Below are 27500 nucleotides of genomic sequence, written 5' to 3'. Positions count from 1 at the left end.
GCTTATCTGTGTGTGTGTGTGCGCGTGTGTGCATGTGTGTTTGTTTATCTGTGTGTATGCGTGAGTGTGTGCATGTGTGTGTGTGTATGAATGAGTGTGTGTGTATCTGTGTTTGTGTGTGTGTCTGTGTCTGTGTATCAGTGTGTATATCTGTGTTTGTGTGTATGTCTGTGTCTTTGTACCTGTGTGTGTATCTGTGTTAGTGTGTGTATCTGTTTTGTGTGTGTGTATCTGTGTTTGTGTGTGTATCTGTTTTGTGTGTGTGCATGTGTGTATCTGTGTTTGTGTGTCTGTGTGTAAGTTGTTTTGTAACATATCTAACATTGTTTCCTCAGGTTATTGTGCTCCTGTGATATTTCCAATGAATTTCCACCATGTCAATTAATCTCATAAATCCTCCGACAGTGTGGAACCTGCAGTTATGCCAAAACTGGAACACAAATAGCAAATTTGGACCACTTGGTATTTTATTTTGACCCTTTTCAGTGTATGTTGATGTTACTGGATCTTGTTCCAATATGTGGCTGGCAATGGTGCAACAGCAGAAACCATTCTCTTCTGAACAATGCTGTTTTTATCACATTTTTCTTTATTTATTCATGGGACATGGATATCGCTGGCTGGGCCCAGCATTTATTACCCATGCCTAGTTGCCCCTTGAAAAGGTGGGGGTGAGTTGCTTCTTCAACCACTTAAGTTGTGAGATGGAACAACTCTCATCACTCTCGCTCTCGTCACAAACAGACAGGCAGGCTTTGACCAGAAAACATAGGAACAGAAATTAGGCCATTCAGCCCATCGCATCTGCTCCAGCATTCAATTATAGCTGACAAGTTTCTCAACCCCATTCTCCCGGTCTGTCAGATTGAAGAGGAACAGGACAAAGATTCACTTTCGCTCCCAACATTAATCGGGCACGAGTTTAACAGATGCCCAATATCACAACAGCACCAAGGGAGTCCGTTCTGGCCCAGAGAGTTTGTGCTGGAATGGATTGAGGATTCCCTCAAGGTCCCTGCTCTGAATTCAGCAACATTTGCAGGAATTGTAGCTCCGTTGTGTCCTCTATTGACGTTTACCACCACTATCCATCAGGCAGACATTCAAATGGAAAGTAGCCAGGAATGCATGCGCTATCCCCTGAAGCCATGCCAGTGTTTGAGTATGGTACACAGCCAGGCTGTTTTGTTCCTGTTCCTCACTTGAGGGCACCCTTGCGGTAAACTTGTATGACTAGCTTTGGACTCCAAAGTTCAATCCAGCCTTTCCTTTGCCAAACCAACTGGATTGGGTCCAACGTGGATCTTAGGGATTTCTCCATATTATTCCGTCAAATGGAGAGAATTATTGGGATACACAGGTTGGATTTACAATGTGTGCTGGAGGTCCTGCTCTATGCTAATGGGTTTTAAGTTTCTCAGAAGTGCTATTGCAATTTGCTTTCTCTTTTAGGCTAATGGCTTCCACCCAGAGTGTATGATTAAACGGGAAATGGAACGTTGCCTGAACAAGTTGAGCGAAGACGATGAAACTGCGTTTGGTAAGAATTCAATTGCAATGTATAGTAGCAAGCCTGAAGGTAGGGAACGCTTCAGAAACGAGCTCAGGGCTACCAGAAAGAAAATGAAAAGAAAATGAGAGAACTGGCCCGATTTAAAACAGAGAAGCAGACTGTGAGAATCGTTCCGAGTTTATCAAAAGGAAGGGAGTAGCTAAAGTAAACAATTGAAATGGAGAAGTTATCCTAGGGAATGAGGAGCCAGTAGAGATTGAACAAACACTTTGTATTAGGATTAAACCTCGGCACAACATCGTGGGCCAAAGGGCCTGTTCTGTGCTGTACTTTTCTATGTTCTATATTCTTATTCTTCAACAGTTCGACTCCTTTTAATCACTGCAAGATAAACACATCGTTAGACGAAAACCCAACCAGGAGAGATTTCAGATGCTTGCAGACGTTTGATCAGCATTGCGAGAATAGACTTTGTCCTGTAACATGATGTCCTCAATCCTGGGGGTTTTCAGTGCAGTAACATTTTCTGAGGAGACTATAACTTCCAGCCATATTACAGCAGAAACAACGTGACTAAGTTAACCAATATCATTACCGAGAATCCCAGCTTTAGAACTGGGGAGTATTTCCATTTGTCCTTGCAGAGTTAAATGTGAGAGTCCAATTGTTTAATAATTCCTTCAAAATGCTTCTTTTAAGAATAAATTCTGGGTTGTATTGGAATAATGGTCATAGTTTCATCGAGGACTGGGTAATTAAAGATTTATTTATGATGTGGAGGTGCCGGTGTTGGACTGGGGTGGACAAGCTCAGAAGTCACCTGACCCCAGGTTATAGTCAAACAGGTTTAGTTAAAAGTCACAAGCTTTCAAGGCTCTGCTCCTTCACCCGGCAAAGGAGCAGTGCTCGGAAAGCTTGCAGTTTAAAATAAAACTGTTGGACTATAACCTGGTATCATGTGCCTTCTGACTTTGTCCACTTCATTTATGTATAGGAACAGATCCACATGGAAGTAATGTCTCCACTTGACAGACAGTGTTCTGCACATTCACCTCAAGGTATTAGTAACATGACAACTCTAATGTAAATTACACAAAACCTTCAAATCCACCTCAATAGCAGCTGGATGATCAATGCCAAGGCAATTGTACTCACAGTTCCATTGTGACTTTACAGTCGGTTGATGTACTGCAAAGACTATTAATTCAAGTGATTTTCTTTACTGCTGCCTGTGGGTCTAGAAAAGAGCTTTGAAATGTTTATTGTTAGACCTTACAAAAAGCTGAATTCTTAACTGAACAAAAACAGACAATCTGCTTCACAGTAAAGGGATGCATTGTCATCGATATCTCAAGCGTGGCACGGTGGCTCAGTGGTTAGCACTGCTGCCTCACAGCGCCAGCGGCTTGGGTTCAATTCCCACCTTGGGCAACTTACTGTGCGGAGTTTGCACATTCTCCCTGTGCCTGCGTGGGTTTCCTCCGGGTGCTCCGGTTTCCTCCCACAGTGCAAAGATGTGTAGGATAGGTGAACTGGCCATGCTAAATTGCCCGTAGTGTTAGGTGCATTAGTTGTAGGAGAATGGTTCTGGGTGGGTTACTCTTCGCAGGGTCAGTGTGGACTTGTTAGGCCGAAGGGCCTGTTTCCACACTGTAGGTAATCTAATCTAAAAATACTGTCTGTATATGAGCTAATTTTACAGATTTCCTGACAGAATTACAGATTTTCATATCACTTAATCCTTTGCACCATCGTTTGGTCAAAACAAATTCTGAGGTGCTCTAAGTGCGATTTTATAAAATTCATTCATGGGTGTGGGCATCACTGACAAGCCCATCCCTAAGTCACCCACATTGCTGTGGGTCTGGAGTCACGTGTAGGCCAGACCAGGTAAGGATGACAGTTTCCTTCCCTAAAGGGCATTAGTGACATGGGTGAAATTTTCTGACAATTGACAAGTGTGTTTGAAAGTTAGACTCATGATTTCTGCTGGTCGTTTGTAACATTGATGTAACATATTGTATATTTGATTGTTAAAGTCTTGAATCTGCACATTAGTGGAATTTCTAATGGCTCTGTTAAACTCTCTCTGATGAGCCACACCTTCTGTCCGACATGAACAGCGAATGGTTTGCAAAGCCATGCACTTGTTCTGATCTAGGGCTCTCTATGTTTCCATGAAAAATCAAACCTTTAAAATGCTGGCGGAAGACAGGGTATGCTGGTGTGTGAGAGGAACCACAAAGTTCCTCAAACAATTGTGTGAACTACATGGCAAACTGTGTCTGTCGCAATGGCCAACATTGCAACACTATTTTAAAAAAAATAATTCATTTGCAGGATGCGGAATTGCCGGCTGGGCAGCATTTACTGTCCATCCCTCAATGCCCCGAGGGTAGTTAGAGTCAACCACGTAGCTGTGGGTCTGGAATCACATCTAGGCCAGACTGGGTAAGGATGGCAGTTTCCTTCCCTCAAGGACATTAGCAAAACACAATTTTCATCATTAGACTCTAATTCCAGATTTAGTTTTTTTAATTACTGACTTCAAATTCTGCCATGCCAGGATTTGAATCCAGACTTCCAGAACATGACTGCAGTCTCTGAATTAACAGCGATAATACCTCTTGACCGTCACCACCCACTCTCCATGTCCCTCTGCACTGGATATCAGAGCGTTGTCTCTTTTTAGTATTAACACTCCAATTTTTATTATTGTTTTCACTCATGGGATGTGGATGTTGCTGGCTGGGCCCTGTATTTATTACCCGTCCCTAGTTGCCCCCTTGAGAAGGTGGGGGTGAGCTGCCTTCTTGAACCGCTGCAGTCCACCTGCTGTGCCCTTAGGGAGGGAGTTCCAGGATTTTTGACCCAGCGACAGTGAAGGAATGGTGATATATTTCCAAGTCAGGATGGTGAGTGGCTTGTTAGGGAAGTTGCAGGGGATGGTGTTCCCATGTACCTGCTGCCCCTTGTCCTTCAAGATGGAAGTGGTCGTGGGTTTGGAAGTTTCAAGTAAACAACAACACAATCAATTCTCATCCTTACATGAGTGCAGTGTGTACAGTGGTAACCATACCTTTGTACAATCATCTTCTTGTACAGAGAAGTCATTTGTTGACGCACACCGCATCATCAGAATCCAAGATCCCATGGTCACTTTAAAGGGTCAAATAGAAACAAAGGAAATCGGAGGATGCCATTCAGCCCTTGCAGCCTGCTCTGCCATTCAAGAGGATCATGGCTGATTCTCCAACTCATTTCCACTTACTCCCCATTTGAGGTTTAAAAACTAGATCAAACTCCTTCTGGACAACACTCACTGTTTTGGCCCCAAACAATTTCTGTGGCAGAGAATTCCACAGAGATACCCACTCTCTGGGTGATGACTCTCCATCCTTAACGGCCTACCCTATATCCTTCGACCGTGACCCCCCATTTCTGACCCCCACCCCCCCCATGTCTCATCACCATGCCATCGTTGGCAGTTGCCCAGATCACCGGGTGGGAGGTTAGATTCTTATCCAGTGTCATATACAGCAGGGAATAAAAACGGCCCTTCAGCCCATCATTAGTCAAACATCTGTTGCCATTTATGTTTGGTGTAACCTTTCTTTGAATTACATGGGCAGGGCGGGGAAGGGTGTTTGGACAAAAGTCATGGTGAGGAAAAGACGTATGGAAAGAAAGAAGGATTTAGAATTAATCCAAGAATCATTAAAATGAGCCCATTTAAGATATGAATTTCCATCCATGTTTGAAATATAAAGCTCCTGCTCAAACTATGAAGCAAGTGTAGATGAGGACAGTGCATTTGATGGGGTTTATATGGATTCCAGCAAGGGCCTGGGCAGGGTCCCATGTGTGAAACTGATGCAGAAGGTAAAAGCTGACAGGACCCAGCATAATCTGACACACTGGAACCGCAATGAGCTGAGCGCTGGAGACAGGGGGAGGTGAGAAAAGGCTGCTTGTGTGACTGGAGCCCAGTGTGCAGTACCACAGGGATCAGTGCTGGGTCCCTTGTTGGTTGTAATATTCATAAGCGATGTAATGAGAGGGTGAGGAGGATGCTAAGTGCATTTGGAGATGATGTGAAGGTGGGTCAGGTGGTTGGCAGTGAGGAGAGTGGTGTTAGGGTACAGGAGGGCGTGACCTTATAAAACCATGAGGGGCATGGATAGGGTAAACAGACAAGGTCTTTTCCCCAGGGTCTGGGAGTCCTGAACTAGAGGGCACAGGTTTAGGGTGAAAGGGGAAATATTTAAAAGGGACCTAAGAGACAACTTTTTCACACAGAGGGTGGTACATGTATGGAATGAGCTGCCAGAGGAAGTGGTGGAGGCTGGTACAGTTACAACATTTAAAAGGCATCTGGATGGGTGTGTGAATAGGAAGGGTTTGGGGGGATATGGGCTGGGTGCTGGCAAATGGGATTAGATTAGGTTATGGACGAGTGGTGCTGGAAAAGCACAGCAGTTCAGGCAGCATCCGAGGAGCAGTAAAATCGACATTTCGGGCAAAAGCCCTTCATCAGGAATAAAGGCAGAGAGCCTGAAGCATGGAGAGATAAGCTAGAGGAGGGTGGGGGTGGGGATAAAGTAGCATAGAGTACAATAGGTGAGTGGGGGAGGGGATGAAGGTGATAGGTCGGGGGGGAGGGTGGAGTGGATAGGTGGAAAGGAAGATAAGCAGGTAGGACAAGTCATAGGGACAGTGCTGAGCTGGAAGGTTGGAACTGAAGTGAGGTGGGGGAAGGGGAAATGAAGAAACTGTTGAAGTCCACATTGATGCCCTGGGGTTGAAGGGTCCTGAGGCGGAAGATGAGGCGTTCTTCCTCCAGGCGTCTGGTGGTGAGGGAGCAGCCTGGGATGGAGCAGTTCAGTGATGAACAGAGGCTGAATAAGCTCAGGATGTTTTCTACAGAGCAGAGAAGTCTGAGTGGGGACTGGATAGAGGTGTATAAGGTCATGAGGGGCTTGGACAGGATAAGTTAATAGCAGCTATTCCCCTTGGTCACAAGGTTAATAATAAGGGGGTTTTAACTGAAAGTGAGGTGGGACGTTTTGAGGGGATTTGAGGACAAACCTTTTGTCATCCAGAGGGTGGTGGAAGCCTGGAATGCACTACCTGGGAGGGAGAGTTGAGGCAGGAAACCTCACATTTAAAAATAACTTGGATGAGCGCTCAATGTCATAACATTCAAGGCTATGGCCCGCGTGAAGGACAGTGGGACGAGGGAAGTGTATCTTTGGTAATGCAGACTTGATGGGGCCAAAGTGCCTCTTCCATACTCCCAGGTAGACTGGGAGAATCAGGATGGTATTGGGCCTCAAGAAAGAGACTTTGTGGAGTGCCTCCGAGATGGATTCTTAGAGCAGCTGGTGCTGGAGCCGACCAGGGAGAAGGCAATTCTGGATCTGGTATTGTGCAACGAACCAGAATTGGTCAGAGACCTCGAAGTGAAGGAGCCATTGGGAAGTAGTGACCATAATACATTAAGCTTCAATCTGCAATTTGAGAGGGAGAGGGTACAGTCAGGAGTGACAGTACTTCTGTTGAATAAAGGGAACTATGGAGCTATGAGGGAGGAGCTGGCCAAAGTTCAATGGTGCAATACCTTAGCAGGGATGACCGTGGAGGAACAATGGCGGATATTTCTGTGTATAATGCAGAAGTTGCAGGATCAGTTCATTCCTAAAAGGAAGAAAGATCCCAGGAGGAGGCATGGGCGGCCGTGGCTGACGAGGGAAGTAAAGAAACATATAAAGTTAAAAGAGAAAAAGTATAACAGAGCAAAGATAAGTGGGAAAACTGAGGACTGGGAAGCTTTTAAAGAGCAACAGAGGATTACTAAGAAGGAAATACGCAGAGGAAAAATGAGGTATGAAGGGAAACTGGCCAATAATATAAAGGAGGATAGTAAAAGCTTTTTTAGGTATGTGCAAGGCAAAAAAATGGTTAGGACTAAAATTGGGCCTTTGAAGACAGAAACAGGGGAATATATTACGGGGAACAAAGAAATGGCAGAAGAATTAAATGGGTACTTCAGATCTGTGTTCACTGGGGAAGACACAAGCAATCTCCCTGAGGTAACAGTGGCTGAAGGACCTGAACTTAAGGGAATTTATATTTGCCAGGATTTGGTGTTGGAGAGACTGTTAGGTCTGACGGTTGATAAGTCTCCGGGGCCTGATGGTCTACATCCCAGGGTACTGAAGGAGGTGGCTCGAGAAATCATGGATGCGTTGGTGATTATTTTCCAGAGTTCGATAGATGTGGGATCAGTTCCTGTGGATTGGAGCGTGGCTAATGTTATACCACTTTTTAAGAAAGGTGGGAGAGAGAAAGCAGGAAATTATAGACCAGTTAGTCTGACCTCAGTGGTGGGAAAGATGCTGGAGTCTATTATAAAGGATGAAATTACGGCACATCTGGATAGTAATAACAGGATAGGACAAAGTCAGCATGGATTTATGAAGAGGAAATCATGCTTGACTAATCTTCTTGAATTTTTTGAGGATGTAACTCTGTAGATGGACAAGGGATATCCAGTCGATGTAGTGTACCTGGACCTTCAGAAAACTTTTGATAAAGTCCCACACAGGAGGTTAGTGTGTAAAATTAGGGCGCATGGTATTGGGGGCAAAGTACTAGATTGGATTGAAAATTGGTTGGCTGATAGGAAACAAAGGGCAGTGATAAACGGCTCCATTTCGGAATGGCAGGCACCGCAGGGATCCGTGCTGGGGCCACAGCTTTTTACAATATATGTTAATAATATAGAAGATGGTATCAGCAATAACATTAGCAAATTTGCTGATGATACTAAGCTGGGTGGCAGGGTGAAATGTGAGGAGGATGCTAGGTGATTACAGGGTGACCTGGACAAGTTAGGTGAGTGGGCAGATGCATGGCAGTTGCAGTTTAATGTGGATAAATATATGGTTATCCACTTTGGTGGCAAGAACAGGAAGGCAAATTACTACCTCAATGGAATCAATTTAGGTAAAGGGGCAGTACAAAGAGATCTGGGTGTTCTTGTACACCAGTCAATGAAGGTAAGCATGCAGGTACAGCAGGTAGTGAAGAAGGCTAATAGCATGCTGGCCTTCATAACAAGAGGGATTGAGTATAGAAGCAAAGAGGTTCTTCTGCAGCTATACAGGGCCCTGGTGAGACCACACCTGGAATATTGTGTGTGGTTCTGGTCTCCAAATTTGAGGAAAGACATTCTGGCTATTGAGGGAGTGCAGCGTAGATTCACGAGGTCAATTCCTGGAATGGCGGGATTACCTTACACTGAAAGACTGAAGCGATTGGGCTTGTATACCCTTGAGTTTAGAAGACTAAGAGGGGATCTGATTGAGACATATAAGATTATGAAAGGATTGGACACTCTGGAGGCAGGAAACATGTTTCCGCTGATGGGTGAGTGCCGAACCAGAGGACACAGCTTAAGAATACGGGGTAGACCATTTAGGACAGAGATGAGAAGAAACTTCTTCACCCAGAGAGTGGTGGCGGTGTGGAATGCTCTGCCCCAGAGGGCAGTGGAGGCCCAGTCTCTGGATTCATTTAAGAAAGAGTTGGATAGAGCTCTCAAAGATAGTGGAAACAAGGGTTATGGAGATAAGGCAGGAACAGGATACTGATTAAGGATGATCGGCCATGATCATATTGAATGGCGGTGCAGGCTCGAAGGGCTGAATGGCCTACTCCTGCACCTATTGTCTATTGTCTATTGTATGAGTCAGTCCCAGTTTGGGTTCCTCCAGGGTCACTCAGCTCCTGACCTCATTACAGCCTTGGGTCAAACATGGACAAAAGAGCTGAATTCCAGAGAGTGAGGGGAGAGGGACAGCCCTTGACATCAAGGCTGCATTCGACTGAGGGTGGCATCAAGGAGCCCTGGCAAAACTGGAATCAATGGGTATCAGGGGGCAAGCTCTCCACTGGTTGGGGTCATACCTGGTACACAGGAAGATGGTCGAGGTTGTTGGAGGTCAGTCATCTCAGCTCCAGGACATCTCTGCAGGAGTCCCTCAGGGGAGTGTCCTAGACCCCAACCATCTTCAGCTGCTTCATCAATGACCTTCCCTCCATCATAAAGTCAGAAGTCGGGATGTTTGCCAAATATTGCACAGTGTTCAGCACCATTCGCAACTCCTCCGCTACTGAAGCAGTCCATGTTCAAATTCAGATCCAGACAATATCCAGACTTGGGCTGACAAGTGGCAGGTAATAGTCACGCCACTCAAATGCCAGGCTATGACCATCACCAACAAGAGAAAATCTAACCAACTCCCCTTGATATTCAACAGTACTACCACTGAATCCCCCACTGTCAACATTGGGAGGGGTGTGGGTAAGGAGGTGGTGGGTGAGGGTTACCAAAACTGAACTGGACTAGCCATTTAAACACAGTGGCTGCAAGAGCAGGTCAGAGGCTGGGAATCCTGCAGTGAGTAACTCCCCTCCTGACTCCCCAAAGCCTGTCCACCATCTCCAAAGCACAAGTCAGGAGGGTGATGGAATACTCCCCCCTTGCCTGGATGGGGGCATCTCCAACAACACCCGCTTGATTGGCACCACATCCACAAACATCCACTCCCTCCCCCACCGACACTCAGTAGCAGCAGGGTGTACTCACCATCCTGACTTGGAAATATATCGCCGTTCCTTCACAGGAAAACAAGGGGTTATGCTGTGGATGCAAAAATTGAAGCCAAATGTAATATTGCAGTTGGAAAGATGAGACAAGGGAAGATAATTTCATATTAACATCTGATAATCCTCAACTCCACTTGCTTGCCTTCACCCTGCAATCCTCTATTATCCTACTGATTAAAATCTGTCTCAGCCTTGAATATATGTAACGACCCAACCTCAGCGGCCCTCTGGGGTAAACAGATTCACTCCCCTCTGAGAGGGGAAATTCCTCCTCATCCCGGTCTTAAGTGGGTGACCCCCCCTCCTCATTCTGAGATTGCACGCTCTGGTCCTAGACTCTCCCCCAAGGGGAAACAGCCCCTCCAATCTCCCCTGTCAAGTCCCCTAAGAATCTTATGCACTTCAATAAGGTCGCCTCTCCTTCTCCTAAACTCCAATGAGTACAGGCCCAACCTATTCACCTCTCCTCATCAGAAAGTCCCTCCATATTCAGTCCTTTCTCGGACTGCCTCCAATGCTGAAATATTTTTCCTTTGAAAAAGGGCCTAAAACTGTACACAGTGTTTCAGCTGTGCTCTGTTAGGTGCCTGACATCGTTTTAGCAAAAATGTCCCTGTTTCTACACTCCATTCTCTTTGAACATAGACTAACATTCCATTTGCCATGGAGATGTACAGCACGGAAACAGACCCTTTGGTCCAACTGCTGACCAGTTATCCCAACCCAATCTAGTCCCACCTGCCAGCACTTGACCTATATCCCTCCAAACCCTTCCTATTCATATATCTATCTGGTGCCTTTAAAATGTTGTCATTGTACCAGCCTCCACCACTTCCTCTGGCAGCTCATTCCATACATGTACTACCCTCTGCATGAAAAAGTTGCCCCTTAGGTCCCTTTTAAATATTTCCCCTCTCACCCTAAACCCTCTAGTTTTACACTCCCCCAGCACGGAGAAAAGACTTTGTCTATTTACCCTATCCATGCCCCTCATGATTTTATAAACCTCTGTAAGGTTACCCCTCAGCCTCCGACGCTCCAGGGAAAACAGCCCCAGCTTATTCAGCCTCTCCCTGTAGCTCAAATTCTTCAACCCTGGCAACATCCTTGTAAATCTTTTCTGAACCCTTCCAAATTTCACAATGTCCTTCCGATAGGAGAGAGACCAGAATTGCACGCAATATTCCAAAAGTCCTATTAGATAAAATCATACTTTTTATTTCCTAAAGTCACTATTTCCTGAACAAAGCCTTGTATCTCCCAGTAGCTGGATGTGTTATTATCTTTCATCTGCTCTATATCTGTTTCCCCACACGGCACAGGACAAAACGTTATATTTCTGTAAAGTGTCAGAAATAGAGTCATACAAATCTGGTGTGCATTTGGCAAATTAATTGATTTGAATTTGATTTCGTCTGATGTTTCCAGTTTTTGACAGGTGATGATATACATTTATTGTGCTATCAGTGTTTACAGTGTCCTAACACTGTATCCATTTCCATCTGAGTTTCAAGGTTGAAAAAAAAAGTATTCATCATATTGTGTTGCACAATATAAGTCGATCAGGTTATGTGAGTGTGTAATGTTGCAATTACTTCCATCTCTGCTCATGGTTGATTAGATTCAGAATCCCCACAGAGTGGCAACAAGCCAATTGGCCCAACAAATCCACAATGACTTTCAGAAAAATATCCCAGCTAAACCCATCCCCCTTAAACCCCATACCTAATGCACCTTAACTTACACATCCCTGGACACTATGGGCAATTTCCCATGGCCAATCCACTGGACCTGCTCAGGTTTGGACTGTGGGTGGAAACCCAGACAGAATGTGCAAACTCCACAAGACAGTCACCCGAGGCTGGAATCGAACCTGGGTCCCTGGTGCTGTGAGGCAGCAGTGCTAACCATTGAGCCACCATGCCACACCAAATATGTTGATGCTTTCTGTACCTTTCATTACTGTGATGTTCCACTTGCTCCCACGCACTGATATTATTTTAACTCGACCTTCCTTTATTTCCCATGTTCTGCCTTTCCACCAACCCTGTTGATCATAGAGTCATAGAGTCCTACAGCACGGAGACAGGCCCTTTGGCCCAGACTGGACAAAATGTCCATCCATGCTAACCCCATTCCCCTACACTTGGCCCATATCCTTCTAACCCTTTCCCGTCCAAGTATTTGTCCAAATGCCTTTTAAATGTTGTTAGTGTACCCTCCTCAACCACTTCCGCTGGCAGCTCATTCCATATGCGTACCACCCTCTGTGTAAAAAAGTTACCCCTCAGGTTCCTTTATATTCTTTCCCCTCTAACCTTAAACTGATGCCCTCTAGTCTTCGCTTCCCCAACCGTGGGGAAACGACTGAGTGCATCCAGCCTATCCATGCCTCTCTTGATATCATACACTTCTATAAGATCCCCCTCAGTCTCCTATGCTCTAAAGAGAAAAGTCCTTGTTTGTTTAACCTCTCCCTATAGCTCAGGCCCCTGAGTCTTGGCAACGTCCATATACATTTCTTCTGCACTCTTTCCTGTTTAATAACATCCTTCCAATAGCAAGGTGACCAAAACTGAACACAATACTCCAAGTAGGCTAAAGTGAGGACTACAGATGCTGGAGATTAGAGTCAAGATTAGAGTGGTGCTGGGAAAGCACAGCAGGTCAGGCAGCATCCAAGGAGCAGGAAAATCAATGTTTCGGGCAAAAGCCCTTCATCAGGAAACTTTTGTCCGAAACATCTGCTCCTCGGATGCTGCCTGACCTGCTGTGCTTTCCCATCACCACTCTAAACTTGACAATACTCCAAGTGCAGTCTCACCTATGTCCTGCACAACTGCAAAATAACTTCCCAACTTCTATACTCTGTGCCCTGACTGATGAAGTACAGTTTGCCAAAAGCCTTCTTCACTGCCCTGTCTCCTGGGACTCCACTCTCAGAGAATCGTGCACCTGAACTCCAAGGTCCCTCTGTTCCACTACCCTCCTTAAGGCCCTACAATTCAGCATGAAACTCCTACCTTGATTTTAGATTAGATTCCCTACAGTGTGGAAACAGGCCCTTCGGCCTAACCAGTCCACACCGACCCTCTGAAGAGTAACCCACCCAGACCCATTTCCCTCTGACTAATGCACTTAACACTACAAGCAATTTAGCATGGCCAATTCACCTGACCTACACAACTTTTGGACTGTGGGAGGAAACCAGAGCACCCAGAGAAACCCCAGGCAGATGCAGGGAGAATGTGCAAACTCCACACAAAAAGTTGCCCGAGGCTGGAACTGAACCAAACTCCCTGGCACTATAAGGCAGCAGTGCTAAACACTGAGCCACTGTGCCACCCCATTTGACTTTCCAAAATGCAAGACCTCACACTTATCAATATTAAAATCCATTTGCCATTTCTCGGCCCACGTCCCCGGCTGATCAAGGTCCTGCTGCAATTTCTAAGAACCTTCCTCACTGTCCACAATATCGCCGACTTTCAGGTCATCTGCAAACTTACTAATCATGCCTTGTGAATTTTCATCCATTCTGGCCTTGTGTTCTGGGAGTACAGAAATACAGGGCTAATGGAGATGTCGCTCAAGCATCGGTGCAGGAGGGGATGTGTCTTTTTTTTCAATTCCTGGATTACTGGGGCTGTTTCCAGGGGGAATTGGGACCTCCTCAAGTGAGTCCTCCTACACCTGAATCAGAATGGGATCAACATCCATGGAGGGGAGTTTGCTGGTGCTGCTGGGAGGAATTTAACAGCAGGGAGAGAGGACACACAGTGTTAGTGCAACAGTGACACAGCATACCTCAGTGAAGAAACCTAGGCAACCGTGCTGAGTTTCAAGGGTCTAAGGCAAGAATGGGTGGCCTTTATTTTAATGCTAGGAGTCTTTAAGAAGAAACATTTTATTATTAAAAGTTAAAATTATAACAATGACAAACTTAAGTCAACATGCAGTTTAGATTAGATTCCCTACAGTGTGGAAACAGGCCCTTCGGCCTAACCAGTCCGCACTGACCTCCTGAAGAACCCATCCAGACCCACTTCCCTCTGACTAATGTACCTCACACTATGGGCAACTTAGCACAGCCAATTCACCTAACCTGCACATCTTTTGGACTGTTGGGGGAAACTGGAGCACCCGGAGGGTACCCACAGAGATACAGGGCGAACGTACAAACTCCACACCGACAGTCCCCCAAGGCTGGAATTGAACCGGGGACCCAGGTGCTGTGAGGTAGCAGTGCTAACCACAGGGGGACAGTGTAGTGCTGGACCCGAAACAAGTGTAGAAATTACCGGAAGAACTCAGCACATCTGGCAGTATCTGTGGGAGAGAAATCAGAGTTAACATTTCGAGTCCAGTGACCATTCTTCAGAGGGTTCCCATTACAGGGTTAGGTGTGATGAGTGTTGTTGGAGCTGCACCCATCCAGGGCAAGGGGGGAATATTCCATCACCCTCCTGACTTGGGCCTTGTAGATGGTGGACAGGCTTTGGGGAGTCAGGAGGGGAGTTACTCGCTATTGAAATCCACCCCTCGCCCCACCCCGGCCTGTTTCTTAGTCGCCACACATGGTTCCCTTTATTAATTCTGACATCCGAAAGAAACCACCCCCCTGTTGATGCATCACCTCCCACTGATCCAGACTGAATTCCGTCTGGTACTGATCTGTCCATCTGACCGGCCCATTTCTATCCCCCTCACTAGTTACCAGGTAACCGCATCACAGGTCACCCACAAACTGATTGTCCGACTCTCTGAGGTTGGAGTCCTAGGACCCCAACGCTGACCCCAGTGGGAGCACACAGAGCAGGATAGGGGGAGGAGGGGTTAGAGGGGGGAGAGGGGAAGGCAAGGGGGAGTGGGGAGGGGAACTGGGAAGAGGGGAGCAGAGGGGGAAAAGGAGGGAGGAGTGGAGGCTAGGGATGGGGAGGGAGGGAGGGGAATGAAGGGCAGAGGAGGGGAAGGCAGGGGGAGGGGAGGGGAGGGTAGGGAGGGGGAGGGGAGGGGAAGGGAGTGGGAGAGGAGGGGAAGGGAAAGAGGGGCAGAGGAAGGGAGGGGGGAGGGGAGGGATGGAGAAGGGAAGTGGAGAGACGGGGGGGGAGAGAATCAGCCATAGCTCAAGTATCAAGAAACCATGGGCTTGCTATTGCAAGAGCTGTCCTCACTCTCCGAATATCGTGGTGAGGGGAGGAAAACGAGCAGCTGATTGGGGGGGGTGGGAGTAAAGCAAACCAGTCCGAAGTAACAAAGAGGATTGATGAGGGCAGAGCAGTAGATGTGATCTATATGGGCTTCAGTAAGGTGTTCGACAAGGTTCCCCATGGGAGACTGATTAGCAAGGTTAGATCTAATGGAATACAGGGAGAACTAGCCATTTGGTTACAGAACTGGCTCAAAGGTAGAAGACAGAGGGTGGTGGTGGAAGGTTGTTTTTCAGACTGGAGGCCTGTGACCAGTGGAGTGTCACAAGGATCGGTGTTGGGCCCTCTACTTTTCATCGTTTATATAAATGATTTGGATGTGAGCCCAGGATGTATAGTTAGTACGTTTACAGATGATACCAAAATTGGAGGTGTAGTGGACAGCGAAGATGGTTACCTCAGATTACAACAGGATCTTGACCAGATGGGCCAATGGGCTGAGAAGTGGCAAATGGAGTTTAATTCAGATAAATGCGAGGTGCTGCATTTTGGGAAAACAAATCTTAGCAGTACTTATACACTTAATGGTAAGGTCCGAGGGAGTGTTGATGAACAAAGACACCTTGGAGTGCAGGTTGATAGCTCCTTGAAAGTAGAGTCGCAGGTAGATCGGATAGTGAAGAAGGTATTTGGTTTGCGTTCCTTTTTGGTCAGAGTATTGAGTACAGGAGTTGGGAGGTCATGTTGCGGCTGTACAGGACATTGGTTAGGCCACTGTTGGAATATTGCATTCAATTCTGGTCTCCTTCCTATCGGAAAGATGTTGTGAAACTTGAAAGGGTTCAGAAAAGATTTACAAGGATGTTACCAGGGTTGGAGGATCTGAGCTACAGGGAGAGGCTGAACAGGCTGGGGCTGTTTTCCCTGGAGCGTCGGAGGCTGAGTGGTGACCTTATAGAGGTTTACAAAATTATGAGGGGCATGGATAGGATAAATAGACAAAATCTTTTCCCTGGGGTCAGGGAATCCAGAACTAGAGGGCATAGGTTTAAGATGAGAGGGGAAAGATATAAAAGAGACCTAAGGGGCAACTTTTTCACGCAGAGGGTGGTACGTGTATGGAATGAGCTGCCAGAGGAAGTGGTGGAGGCTGGTACAATTGTAACACTTAAGAGGCATTTGGATGGGTATATGAATAGGAAGGATTTGGAGGGATATGGGCTGGGTGCTGGCAGGTGAGACTAGATTGGGTTGGGATATCTGGTTGGCATGGACAGGTTGGACCAAAGGGTCTGTTTCCGTGCTGTACATCTCTATGATTCTATGACAGGGAACAGCCAGCAGCAGGTGTGGATGTGTTACTGAAAACCCGGGAACGTTACCTATGGAGTGTCCTTCACAATTCTGTGTGGACCCCCCCCATTCCCACTCCTCTCCCGTCCTCCCTCAATGTGTCCAGGACTGTCTTCTGTTCACAACCCACCTCCCCCACCGTCCCTCCCACTCTCACGCTGCTGTCTGGGTAGTGTGCTAATTGTATTGCCCGTGGGTTAGACTTCAGGTTGCCCTTAGCCAGGGCCTGCTCCTACTGCCATTCCCACAGTAACAAGGCCTACGTTTGCGGGGAAGGGTCACCGGACCTGAGACGTTAATTCTGATTTCTCTCCACAGATGCTGCCAGACCTGCTGAGCTTTTCCAGTAACTTCTGTTTTTGTTGCTGTGTTTTTTGGAGCCGAGACACTGAGATGGTGACGTTTCCTGATATTACCACAGCAACTGTGTTTCCTAAGTGGTTTGGGATGTCCTGTGGTCTTTAAGTCAATCTGAATTCTTCCCTGGAAAGAAATTTCTGGAGGTGTGGGGGGGGGGGGGGGTGAGCACATCTGACTGGGGTGCGGAAATTTACAGTAATCGTCAAAATCATAGAATAAAATCCATACAGTACAGAAACAGGCCCAACCAGTCCACACCGACCCTCCGAAGAGTAACCCGCCCAGACACAATTCCGTACCCTATTACTCTACATTTACCCCTGACTAATGCACCTAGTTTACACATCCCTGAACATTATGGCCACTTTAGCATGGCCAATCCACCCTAACCTGCACAACCCTGAACACTATGGGCAATTTAACACAGCCAATCCATCCTAAACTACAAATCCCTGAACAGTATGGGTAATTTAGCATGGCCAATCCACCCTAGCCTACACATCTTTGTATTGGGGCAGGGAAAAGGAGCAGGGGTAATATTTTCAGGCATTGAGTGGTTGGGGGTCTGGAATGTACTGCCTGAGAGTAGGGGCAAGGTCAGGGGGGTATTCAGATTGGAGAACGGCTTATTTGGAGAGCGAACGCGGATCCGAAGGACTGAACGGCCTCTTTCTGTGATCCCAGGGTAATTCTCCACCTCAGGTTGCCTGTCACACTTAGACACAAGACCCTCTAAACTGGTCTGGACCGATGAGCACTCCTGCTAAGGTGCTGCCGGACGGAGCCCTATCTTAATTTGGATATTACATGCATGTCTTTGGCAGAGCAAATAATTTTTCTGTCACTTAACAGGCAGCTCTGATTTAGCGCTTGTAGCAGACTGACAGCTCTGTAGGCCCCGGATCCCAGCTGCGAGTCAAGAATTATTATGAATTAAACAGTTAACAAGTAACCACAGCAAGAGAATCAGCAGCATTGGACCATCTGTGTCCCTGGTCCCTGAAACCTGTCGCAGTCATACCACCACGTGCACAGAGACAAGGCAGGGTTGCGGACCCATCACCTCCTCAGCACCAGCTCTGCAGTTGCAAGAGCACCAGCGAGACCTGCATTTGTGTAGCAACCTTCGCAACCGCAGGATCTCCCAAGGAGTGCTTTTCGACGCTACTGTCGGATTGGGATCACAGAAACCCATTTGCTGACAGCAAGTTCACAAACAGCAATGTGATCATGAAGGGCTGACCCCATCCCGAGATGTAGTTTAAGGAATAGCTTCCAGGTCAGAAGGAACATTCCTGGCCTTCTTCAGACCAGTACAGACCAGACAGGGCTGACAGGGAGAAAGGCCAGTCTGAACCAGTGTTAATCTAACACTGACAACACCGAGTGTGCTTCTACAGTCTAAAGTGAATCGCTGTTAAGTGTCTTGATGAGGATATCCCAGAGGAACACCACCCACAATGAAGCATTGTCAGAGTACCTAACACACCCAGAGACTACAAATCTGTAAATGGGGATGTATTCAACCCATTAAATATTATCGCACTCTCCCAGGAGACTCACTGTAAATACTGACACACTCCCTGCCCCCCCACATGGTGACCATCTATAAATACTGACACTTTCCCCCCAGGGTCTCCCTGTAAACACTGACACACTCCCCCCCAGTGACCCCCTATAAACACTGACACACTCCCCCCCAGGGTCTCCCTGTAAACACTGACACACTCTCCCCCAGGGTCAACCTGTAAACACTGACACACTCCCCCCAGGGTCTCCCTGTAAACACTGACACACTCCCCCCCAGTGACCCCCTATAAACACTGACACACTCCCCCCAGGGTCTCCCTGTAAACACTGACACACTCCCCCCCAGTGACCCCCTATAAACACTGACACACACACCCCCAGGGTCTCCCTGTAAACACTGACACACTCTCCCCCCCCCCCCCAGTGACCCCCCATAAACACTGACACACTCCCCCCAGGGTCTCCCTGTAAACACTGACACACTCCCCCCAGGGTCTCCCTGTAAACACTGACACACTCCCCCCAGGGTCTCCCTGTAAACACTGACACACTCCCCCCCAGGGTCTCCCTGTAAACACTGACACACTCCCCCCCAGTGACCCCCTATAAACACTGACACACTCTCCCCCCCCCCCCCCCCAGTGACCCCCCATAAACACTGACACACTCCCCCCAGGGTCTCCCTGTAAACACTGACACACTCCCCCCCAGGGTCTCCCTGTAAACACTGACACACTCCCCCCCAGGGTCTCCCTATAAACACTGACACACACACCCCCAGGGTCAACCTGTAAACACTGACACACTCCCCCCAGGGTCTCCCTATAAACACTGACACACACACCCCCAGGGTCAACCTGTAAACACTGACACACTCCCCCCAGGGTCTCCCTGTAAACACTGACACACTCTCCCCCAGGGTCAACCTGTAAACACTGACACACTCCCCCCAGGGTCTCCCTGTAAACACTGACACACTCCCCCCAGGGTCTCCCTGTAAACACTGACACACTCCCCCCCCCCCAGGGTCTCCCTATAAACACTGACACACTCCCCCCAGGGTCTCCCTGTAAACACTGACACACTCCCCCCCAGGGTCTCCCTGTAAACACTGACACACTCCCCCCAGGGTCTCCCTGTAAACACTGACACACTCTCCCCCAGGGTCTCCCTGTAAACACTGACACACTCCCCCCCCCAGGGTCTCCCTGTAAACACTGACACACTCTCCCCCCAGGGTCTCCCTGTAAACACTGACACACTCCCCCCAGGGTCTCCCTATAAACACTGACACACTCCCCCCCAGGGTCTCCCTGTAAACACTGACACACTCCCCCCAGGGTCTCCCTGTAAACACTGACACACTCCCCCCCAGGGTCTCCCTGTAAACACTGACACACTCCCCCCCAGGGTCTCCCTGTAAACACTGACACACTCTCCCCAGGGTCTCCCTGTAAACACTGACACACTCCCCCCCAGGGTCTCCCTGTAAACACTGACACACTCCCCCCAGGGTCTCCCTGTAAACACTGACACACTCTCCCCCAGGGTCTCCCTGTAAACACTGACACACTCCCCCCCAGGGTCTCCCTGTAAACACTGACACACTCCCCCCAGGGTCTCCCTGTAAACACTGACACACTCCCCCCCAGGGTCTCCCTGTAAATACTGACACACTCCCCCCAGGGTCTCCCTGTAAACACTGACACACTCTCCCCCAGGGTCTCCCTGTAAACACTGACACACTCCCCCCAGGGTCTCCTTGTAAACACTGACACACTCTCCCCCAGGGTCTCCCTGTAAACACTGACACACTCTCCCCCAGTGACCCCCTGTAAACACTGACACACTCTCCCCCAGGGTCTCCCTGTAAACACTGACACACTCTCCCCCAGTGACCCCCTGTAAACACTGACACACTCTCCCCCAGGGTCTCCCTGTAAACACTGACACATGCCCCTGGGAACACATTGTAAATGTTGCAAACCCACGCCCACTTCCATCCAGAAGGACAAGGGGCAGCAGATATATGGGAACACCACCTCCTGCACGTTCCCCTCCAAGTCACTCACCATCTCCACCCTCGGGTGACTGACTGTGTGGAGTTTGCACATTCTCCCCGTGTCTGCATCGGTTTCCTCCGGGTGCTCCGGTTTCCTCTCACAGTCCAAAGATGTGCAGGTCAGGGTGAATTGGCCATGCTAAATTGCCCTTAGTGTTCAGGGATGTGTAGGTTAGGTGCATTAGTCTGGGGTAAAATGTAGGGGAATGGATCTTTGTGGGCTGTTCTTCGAGGGGTCAGTGTGGACTTGTTGGGCTGAAGGGCCTGTTTCCACACTGTAGAGATTCTATAATAAAAAGAAAATTGCATTCAATTCCAGATCCACCATGACAGGATTTGAACCACAGTCTGAAGAACTTTGCATGAGGCTCTAAGAGCAACAGGCTATTGACAACACCACTACACTGCTGCCTCACGGCACCAGAGACCTGGGTTCAATTCCCACCTCAGGCAGTTTGCACATTCTCCCCGTGTCTGCGTGGGTTTCCTCCGGATGCTCCGGTTTCCTCCCACAGTCCAAAGATGTGCAGGTCAGGTGAATTGGCCAGGCTAAATTGCCCCATGTGTTAGGTGAAGGGGTAAATGTAGGGGTATGGGTGGGTTGCGCTTCGGCGGGTCGCTGTGGACTTGTTGGGATGAAGGGCCTTTTTCCACACTGTAAGTAATTTAGTCTAATCTAATCTACACTATCACCTATGATTAGAGCTATCCTCCCTCTGAGGCTTGCCTTGCTGTGCTGATTGAGTCTGGAAGATCCCCATATTGAATGGAGAAATTAGTGAACAAGAAACTGGTCATTTCTGTGGTCAGTGTTGGATAAAGGACACTGACCAGGAGTTCTGGGCCAATGTTGCTGTAAAAGATTGTAATATGTCAAGTCAAAAGTGAGGTGCTCACCAGACTGATTCCAGGGATAGCACCACTGATGATGTACACTGAGATTTTGGACTAGTTAGGACTACATTTACTGGAGCTTAGACAGATGACGGTGGTCTCATAGAAAACCTGTAAAATTCAAACAGGACCAGACAGTGTAAATGCAAGCAGAGTTCTGCCTGTGTGGAGTTTGCACATTCTCCCCGTGTCAGTGTGGGTTTCCTCCGGGTGCTTCGGTTTCCTCCCACAGTCCAAAGATGAGCAGGTCAGATGAATTGGCCATGCTAAATTGCCCATAGTGTTAGGTGCATTAGTCAGAGGGGGATGGGTTACTCTTTGGAGGGTTGGTGTGGACTGGTTGGGCTGAAGGGCATGTTTCCACACTGTGGGGAATCTAATCTAATCTAATCTAAGAACCAGGGGGTCTAGAACCAGGGGCTACGGTTTAAGGACACGGTGTAGGCCACTGAGGAGACAGATGAAGAGAAATTTCTTGTCACAGGCAGACAGTGTGGTTAAGAAGGTGTTTAGCACGCCTGCCTTCATTGCTCAGGTCTTTGAGTATAGGAGTTGGGACGTCATGTTGAGGTTATACAGGACGTTGGTGAGGCTTCGTCTGGAATACTGTGTCCAGTTCTGGTCGCCCTGTTATAGGGAGGATATTATTAAACTGGAGAGGGTTCAGACCAGATTTACCAGGAGGTTGCTGGGAATGGAGGGTGTGAGATGTAAAAGTAGATTGGATAGGCTGGGGCTGTTTTCCCTGGAGCGTAGGAGGCAGAGGGGTGACGTTATAGAGGTTTAAAAAATCATGAGGGCATGGATAGGGTAAATGGCAAACGTTTATTCCCTGTGATGGGGAGTTCAAAACTAAGGAGCATAATTTCAAGGTGAGAGGAGAAAGATTTAATAAAGGCACAAGGGGCAATTTTTCTTCATAGAGAGTGGTTTGTGTATGGAATGAACTGCCAGAGAAAGTTACAATGTTTAAAAGAAATTTAGGATAAATTTGTAGGGATATGGGCCAAGCACAGGCAGCTGGGACTAGTTTAGTTTGGGAACATGGTTGGTGTGGACTAGTTGAACCAAAGGATCTGTTTCCGGGGTGTATGACTCTGTGTCCCTATGACCCAAAGAGTTGGCAGTCATGGAATTCTCTGCCACCGAAAACCATCAAGGACAAAACATTGAATGCTTTCACGAAGGAGAGAGATTTATTTCTTAGGGCTAAAGGGATCAAAGAGGATTAGAAAGTCAGCTTATTGTCTAACTTGAGAGAGACTTCAGACTGCTTCAGTGCAGAGGGACCTGGGTGTCCTTGTGCATGAATCACAGAAATCTAGTACACAGCTAATAAGGAAGGCAAATGGAATTTTGGCATTTATTGCTAAAGGAATAGAGTATAAAAGTGGGGAAATGTTGCTGCAACTGTACTAGGCATTAGGGGGATCACCCCTGGAGTAGTCTCCTCTCACCTGGAGTAGTGGTCTCTTTGTTTGAAGAAGGGTGTAGTGGCATTGGAATTAATCCAGAGGGGGTTCACTAGATTGATTCCAGAGGTGAGGGATTTCTCTTGTGAAAAAAGATTGAGCAGTTTAGGACCGTACTCCCTGGAGACTGGAATAATAAGAGATCTAACTGACGTATTTAAGATGACAAAGTAAAAATAGAGAGGACGTTTCCTCACGTGGGGTAATTTAGAACGAGAGGTTATAGTTTTAGGATGAGGGACAGCAGACTTAAAACAGAAATGAGAAGGACTTACTGCTCTCAAAGGGTCATAAATCTGAGGAATTCACTCCCTGCAGAGTGCGATGGATGCTGGGACTTTGAAGGAGGGGGGTAGACAGATTTTTAATGAGTAACGGATTGAAGGGTGATGGGGAGTGGGCAGGAAAGTGGAGTTGAGGCAGAGTTGAGATCAGCCATGATGATATCAAATGACAGAGCAGGCGAGAGGGGCTGAATGGCCTCCTCCTGCTCCTAGTCCTGAGATACGAGGGAAAAATGGACAGAGGGGACTGAGTTGGATGATCATACTGAATGGCTGGAAGGGCCGAATGGCCAATTGCTGCTGTCTCTGTGGCGGTGCGCTGTTTCTCCCACTTGCCTTCAGTGTCTTTGGCGTGTTGGTTTTCAGGTGGAATTCCAAGTCTCTTCTGTGACTGTTGTTTCTTGCATCGTTGACACGCAAAAAATAACTTTGTCAGACGCTGATGGTGGAACAATGAGGATCTCTCTCTCTCTCTCTCTCCTGTTCTCGCAAACCTGCACAAACTGAAATCATTGCACTCCGGTACACAATCTGAAGTCGAACTGAGTCATAATTATCATTGTCTGAGTATCACATAGATAAGAACTCCCACGTAATTTATTTAATAGGCCCTGAGGAAACATTCATTCTGAACAGCTCGGCTCACAAAGATTAATTCAGGAAATACAAATAAAACAATTCAAAAGAATTTACCACCATCCCTCTTTATTCAAGTCTTCAGAGGATTGAACAACCCCAGTGTGGCACTACCTAGAATTATCAGAGTAGGAACAAACTCTGTACTGTATTCCTCACGGGGGTAGGGGGGCACATCCCCCTGCTTCATCTAAGCTAATCGGCAAATTACTACAGTATTTGCAAAGGGGCAACAGTTTCTGCTAACTTGACCTGCTCTCAAACCACTTCCCCCTCTCCCAGGCAGACCGAGTGCTGTGTAATGTAAACCCTAGCCCCCCTTTTGTGAGTTGACATGATAGATGGCATGTGTTGACCGGATCACCCAGCGATGTTTTGGTACGATCCATCTCGGCCCCTTCTCTCCGATCTGTTTAAATCCACCCACGGCTGCTAACCGCAGCCACTATAATAGGACAGAGATCCATATTCCACCCCCAAATTATATTTCGTCGAAACAGAGAGTGTTTCTGGGGGAAGTGATGGCCCAGTGGTATTATCGCTGGACTGTTAATCCAGAGACTCCAGGTAAGGTTCTGGAGACCTGAATTCGGATCCCAACATGGCAGGTAGAATTCGAATCCAGTCAAAATCTGGAATTAAAGAGTGTAAATGATGACCATGAATCCATTGTCAGAAAAACCCATTAGGGAAGGAAACTGCAATCCTTCCCTGGTCTGGCCTACATGTGACTCCAGACCCACAGGGATGTAGTTGACTCTTAACTGCCCTCTGGGATGGGCAATAAATGTTGGTCTACCCATCCTGTGAATGAGGAAAATCAACGATTTGGGAAAAAGCCCTTCATCAGGAATGAATAGCCGATTTTCCTGGTCCTCGGATGCTGCCTGACCTGCTGTGCTTTTCCAGCACCACTCTGATCTAAACTCTGATTTCCAGCATCTGCAGTCCTCACTTTTGCCATCCTGTGAATGAATTAATAAAGGCAAAATCCCTACAGTATGGAAGCAGGCCATTCAGCCCATCAAGTCCACACTGTTGGCGTCACAGTGGCTTGGTGGTTAGCACCTCTGCCTCACAGCTCCAGGGACCCGGGTTCAATTCCCGCCTCGGGCGACTGTCTGTGTGGAGTTTGCACATTCTCCCCGTGTCTGTGTGGGTTTCCTCCGGGTTTCCTCCCACAGTCCAAAGATGTGCAGGTTAGGTGAATTGGCCTGGCTAAATCGTCCATAGTGTTAGGTGCATTAGTCAGAGGGAAATGGACCTGGGTGGGTTGCTCTTCGGAGGGTCAGTGTGGACTTGTTGGGCCGAAAGGCCTGTTTCCACACTGTAGGGGATCTAATCTGACTGTCTGAAGAGCATCCCAACCCTGCTACCCTATCACCCTGCATTCCCTATGGCTAATCCACCCTAACCTGCACATCTTTGGACTGGGGGAGGAAACCGGAGCACGCCCACACTGTAATAACTCAGGATGCCAAACTGGAAAGGAATATCATTTATTGCTGAACACCAAAACAGAGTGGCTACTTGTGAGAAACTTGTGGCTAGACCCAACCCAGGACAGTCAGTTCTGCAAAGCCATCACTGTGTCTGCTGTAATTTGTCTTTATGTATCCAGGACTGTTGTTGAGTATAATTAAACTTTTGTTTTCCCATCACCAAATCACTGGGGTTTTCTTTTTATTTTCATTTATTACCAACCACCAGTAAATCACCCACGTTACCAACCGAATTATTTACATGGAAAACCCATTAAAAGAAATGTAAACCATCTGTCAGGGAGGGGGGAACAGCAGGAAGGCCTAAATCTAAATGGACTGGGTCTGCTTTACCCAAATTCCCCTTAAATTCGCCCACGCTGCTAACCTCAACCCCTCCAATATTCCACCCACAAAAGATATTTCATACAGTCATAGCGTGATTCTATCTCAATCTATTCAGGAAGATTATTACACACCTCTGGAGCAAATGGGACGTGAACATGGAGCATTTAGTCCAAAGGTATGGCTCCTATCACTGCACAGCAGCTCAGTGGTTAGCACTGCTGCCTCACACAGCGCCAGGGATTCGGGATCGAATCCAGCCTCGGGTGACTGTCAGGGTGGAGTTTGCACATTCTCCCCGTGTCTGCCTGGGTTTCCTCCCACAATCTAAAGATGTGCAGGTTAGGGTGGATTGACCATGGGAAATTGGCCATAGTGTCCAGGGATGTGCAGGTTAGGGTGGATTGACCATGGGAAATTGGCCATAGTGTCCAGGGATGTGCAGGTTAGGGTGGATTGGCCAAGGGAAATTGGCCATAGTGTCCAGGGATGTGCAGGTTAGGGTGGATTGGCCATGGGAAATTGTGCATAGTATCCAGGGATGTGCAGGTTAGGGTGGATTAGCCATGGGAAATTGCCCATAGTATCCAGGGATGTGCGGGTTAGGGTGAATTGGCCAGGGAAATTGCTCATACTGTCCAGGGATGTGTGGGCTAGGTAGATTAACCATTGGGAATGTAGGGTCACAGGGATAGGAGGGTGGGTTGCTCTTTGGAATGTCAGTATAGATTTGATAGGCTTAATGCCCTTTTCCACACTGTGGGGGATTCGATGAGCACAAAAGCACTTAACATATAAGATTTCCATTGTATCAAATACCTTCTGATCAATCTGTTATAGAAATGTCATTACATGACCCTGGAGCAGGTGGGATTTGCACCTAGGCCTCCTGGCTGAGAGGTGGAGGCATTACCTATGCCTCAAGAGCCGCACCTGCATCTGCTTTATTTGTTTTTTCTTTAATTAGGAGCGTATAAACAGGAAGAAACGCCTTCCCTGTCTTTTATTCATGCACAGGATGAGGGCATCGCTGTCCAGACCCAGCATCTATTGCCCATCCCTAATTACTCAGAGAGCAGTTAGGAGTCAACCTCATTGCTATGGGTCTGGAGTCACATGTAAGCCAGACCAGGAGGGTGGGTCTGCTTTTCCTCTTGCGTATATCCAGAATTGTTCTTACACACATAAGAGCATTTATTCTTTTCCCATCACCAAACCATCAAAACTGTCTTCCCCTACCAATCTCCACCAGTCAGGTATCCAAGCAACTAATTGAATATTTACAAATAATTTCGTTATGGACACTGCAATTGATCAAAGATGATGGAAGGAGGGTGGGTCTTTTTTTAAACCCTTTTTTTTGATCCAACCATTACAGAGATGCTGTCAGATACCCCAGAAGCAGGTGAGATTTGAACCCAGGGGCTCCCCCCACTCCTGATCTGGAGACAGAGACATTACCACTACCAAGAGCCCTATATGTTGGCTTTATTTTCTTTCATAATTGAAGCTCTTTCCCATCACTGAAACAGAGAATCTCTACAGTGCGCAGGCAGGAATTCAGCCCATACTGACCCTCAGGATAGCATCCCACCCAGACACATCCCCATGACCCTGCGTTCCTCATACCAATGAGAACAGGTTCAAGTCTCTCAGCCTTTCCTCATAAGACCTTCCCTCCAGACCAGGCAACATCCTGATAAATCTCCTCTGCAGCTTTTCCAATGCTTCCACATCCTTCCCGAAA

At 47.5% G+C, this 27500-nt stretch overlaps 1 protein-coding gene across 7 annotated transcripts in view; it reads left to right on the top strand.

The window, feature by feature from the left end:
• The window catches only part of LOC122550332 (pituitary adenylate cyclase-activating polypeptide type I receptor-like), a 293382-nt gene that overhangs the window by 131434 nt on the left and 134448 nt on the right, over nt 1-27500 (top strand). For all 7 annotated transcript variants that reach the window (XM_087987625.1, XM_087987620.1, XM_087987624.1 and 4 more), the window contains one exon: nt 1453-1540. In XM_087987625.1, coding sequence (XP_087843751.1) covers nt 1453-1540 — 88 coding nt within the window. The remainder of the gene's footprint in view (nt 1-1452; nt 1541-27500) is intronic.

This window comes from Chiloscyllium plagiosum, unplaced genomic scaffold (genome assembly GCF_037043375.1).
Source record: "Chiloscyllium plagiosum isolate Xiang-an unplaced genomic scaffold, Cpla_swu_hap1 HiC_scaffold_5, whole genome shotgun sequence".
Taxonomy (NCBI): Eukaryota; Metazoa; Chordata; class Chondrichthyes; order Orectolobiformes; family Hemiscylliidae; genus Chiloscyllium; species Chiloscyllium plagiosum.
This window is presented reverse-complemented; position numbering and strand designations above follow the sequence as displayed.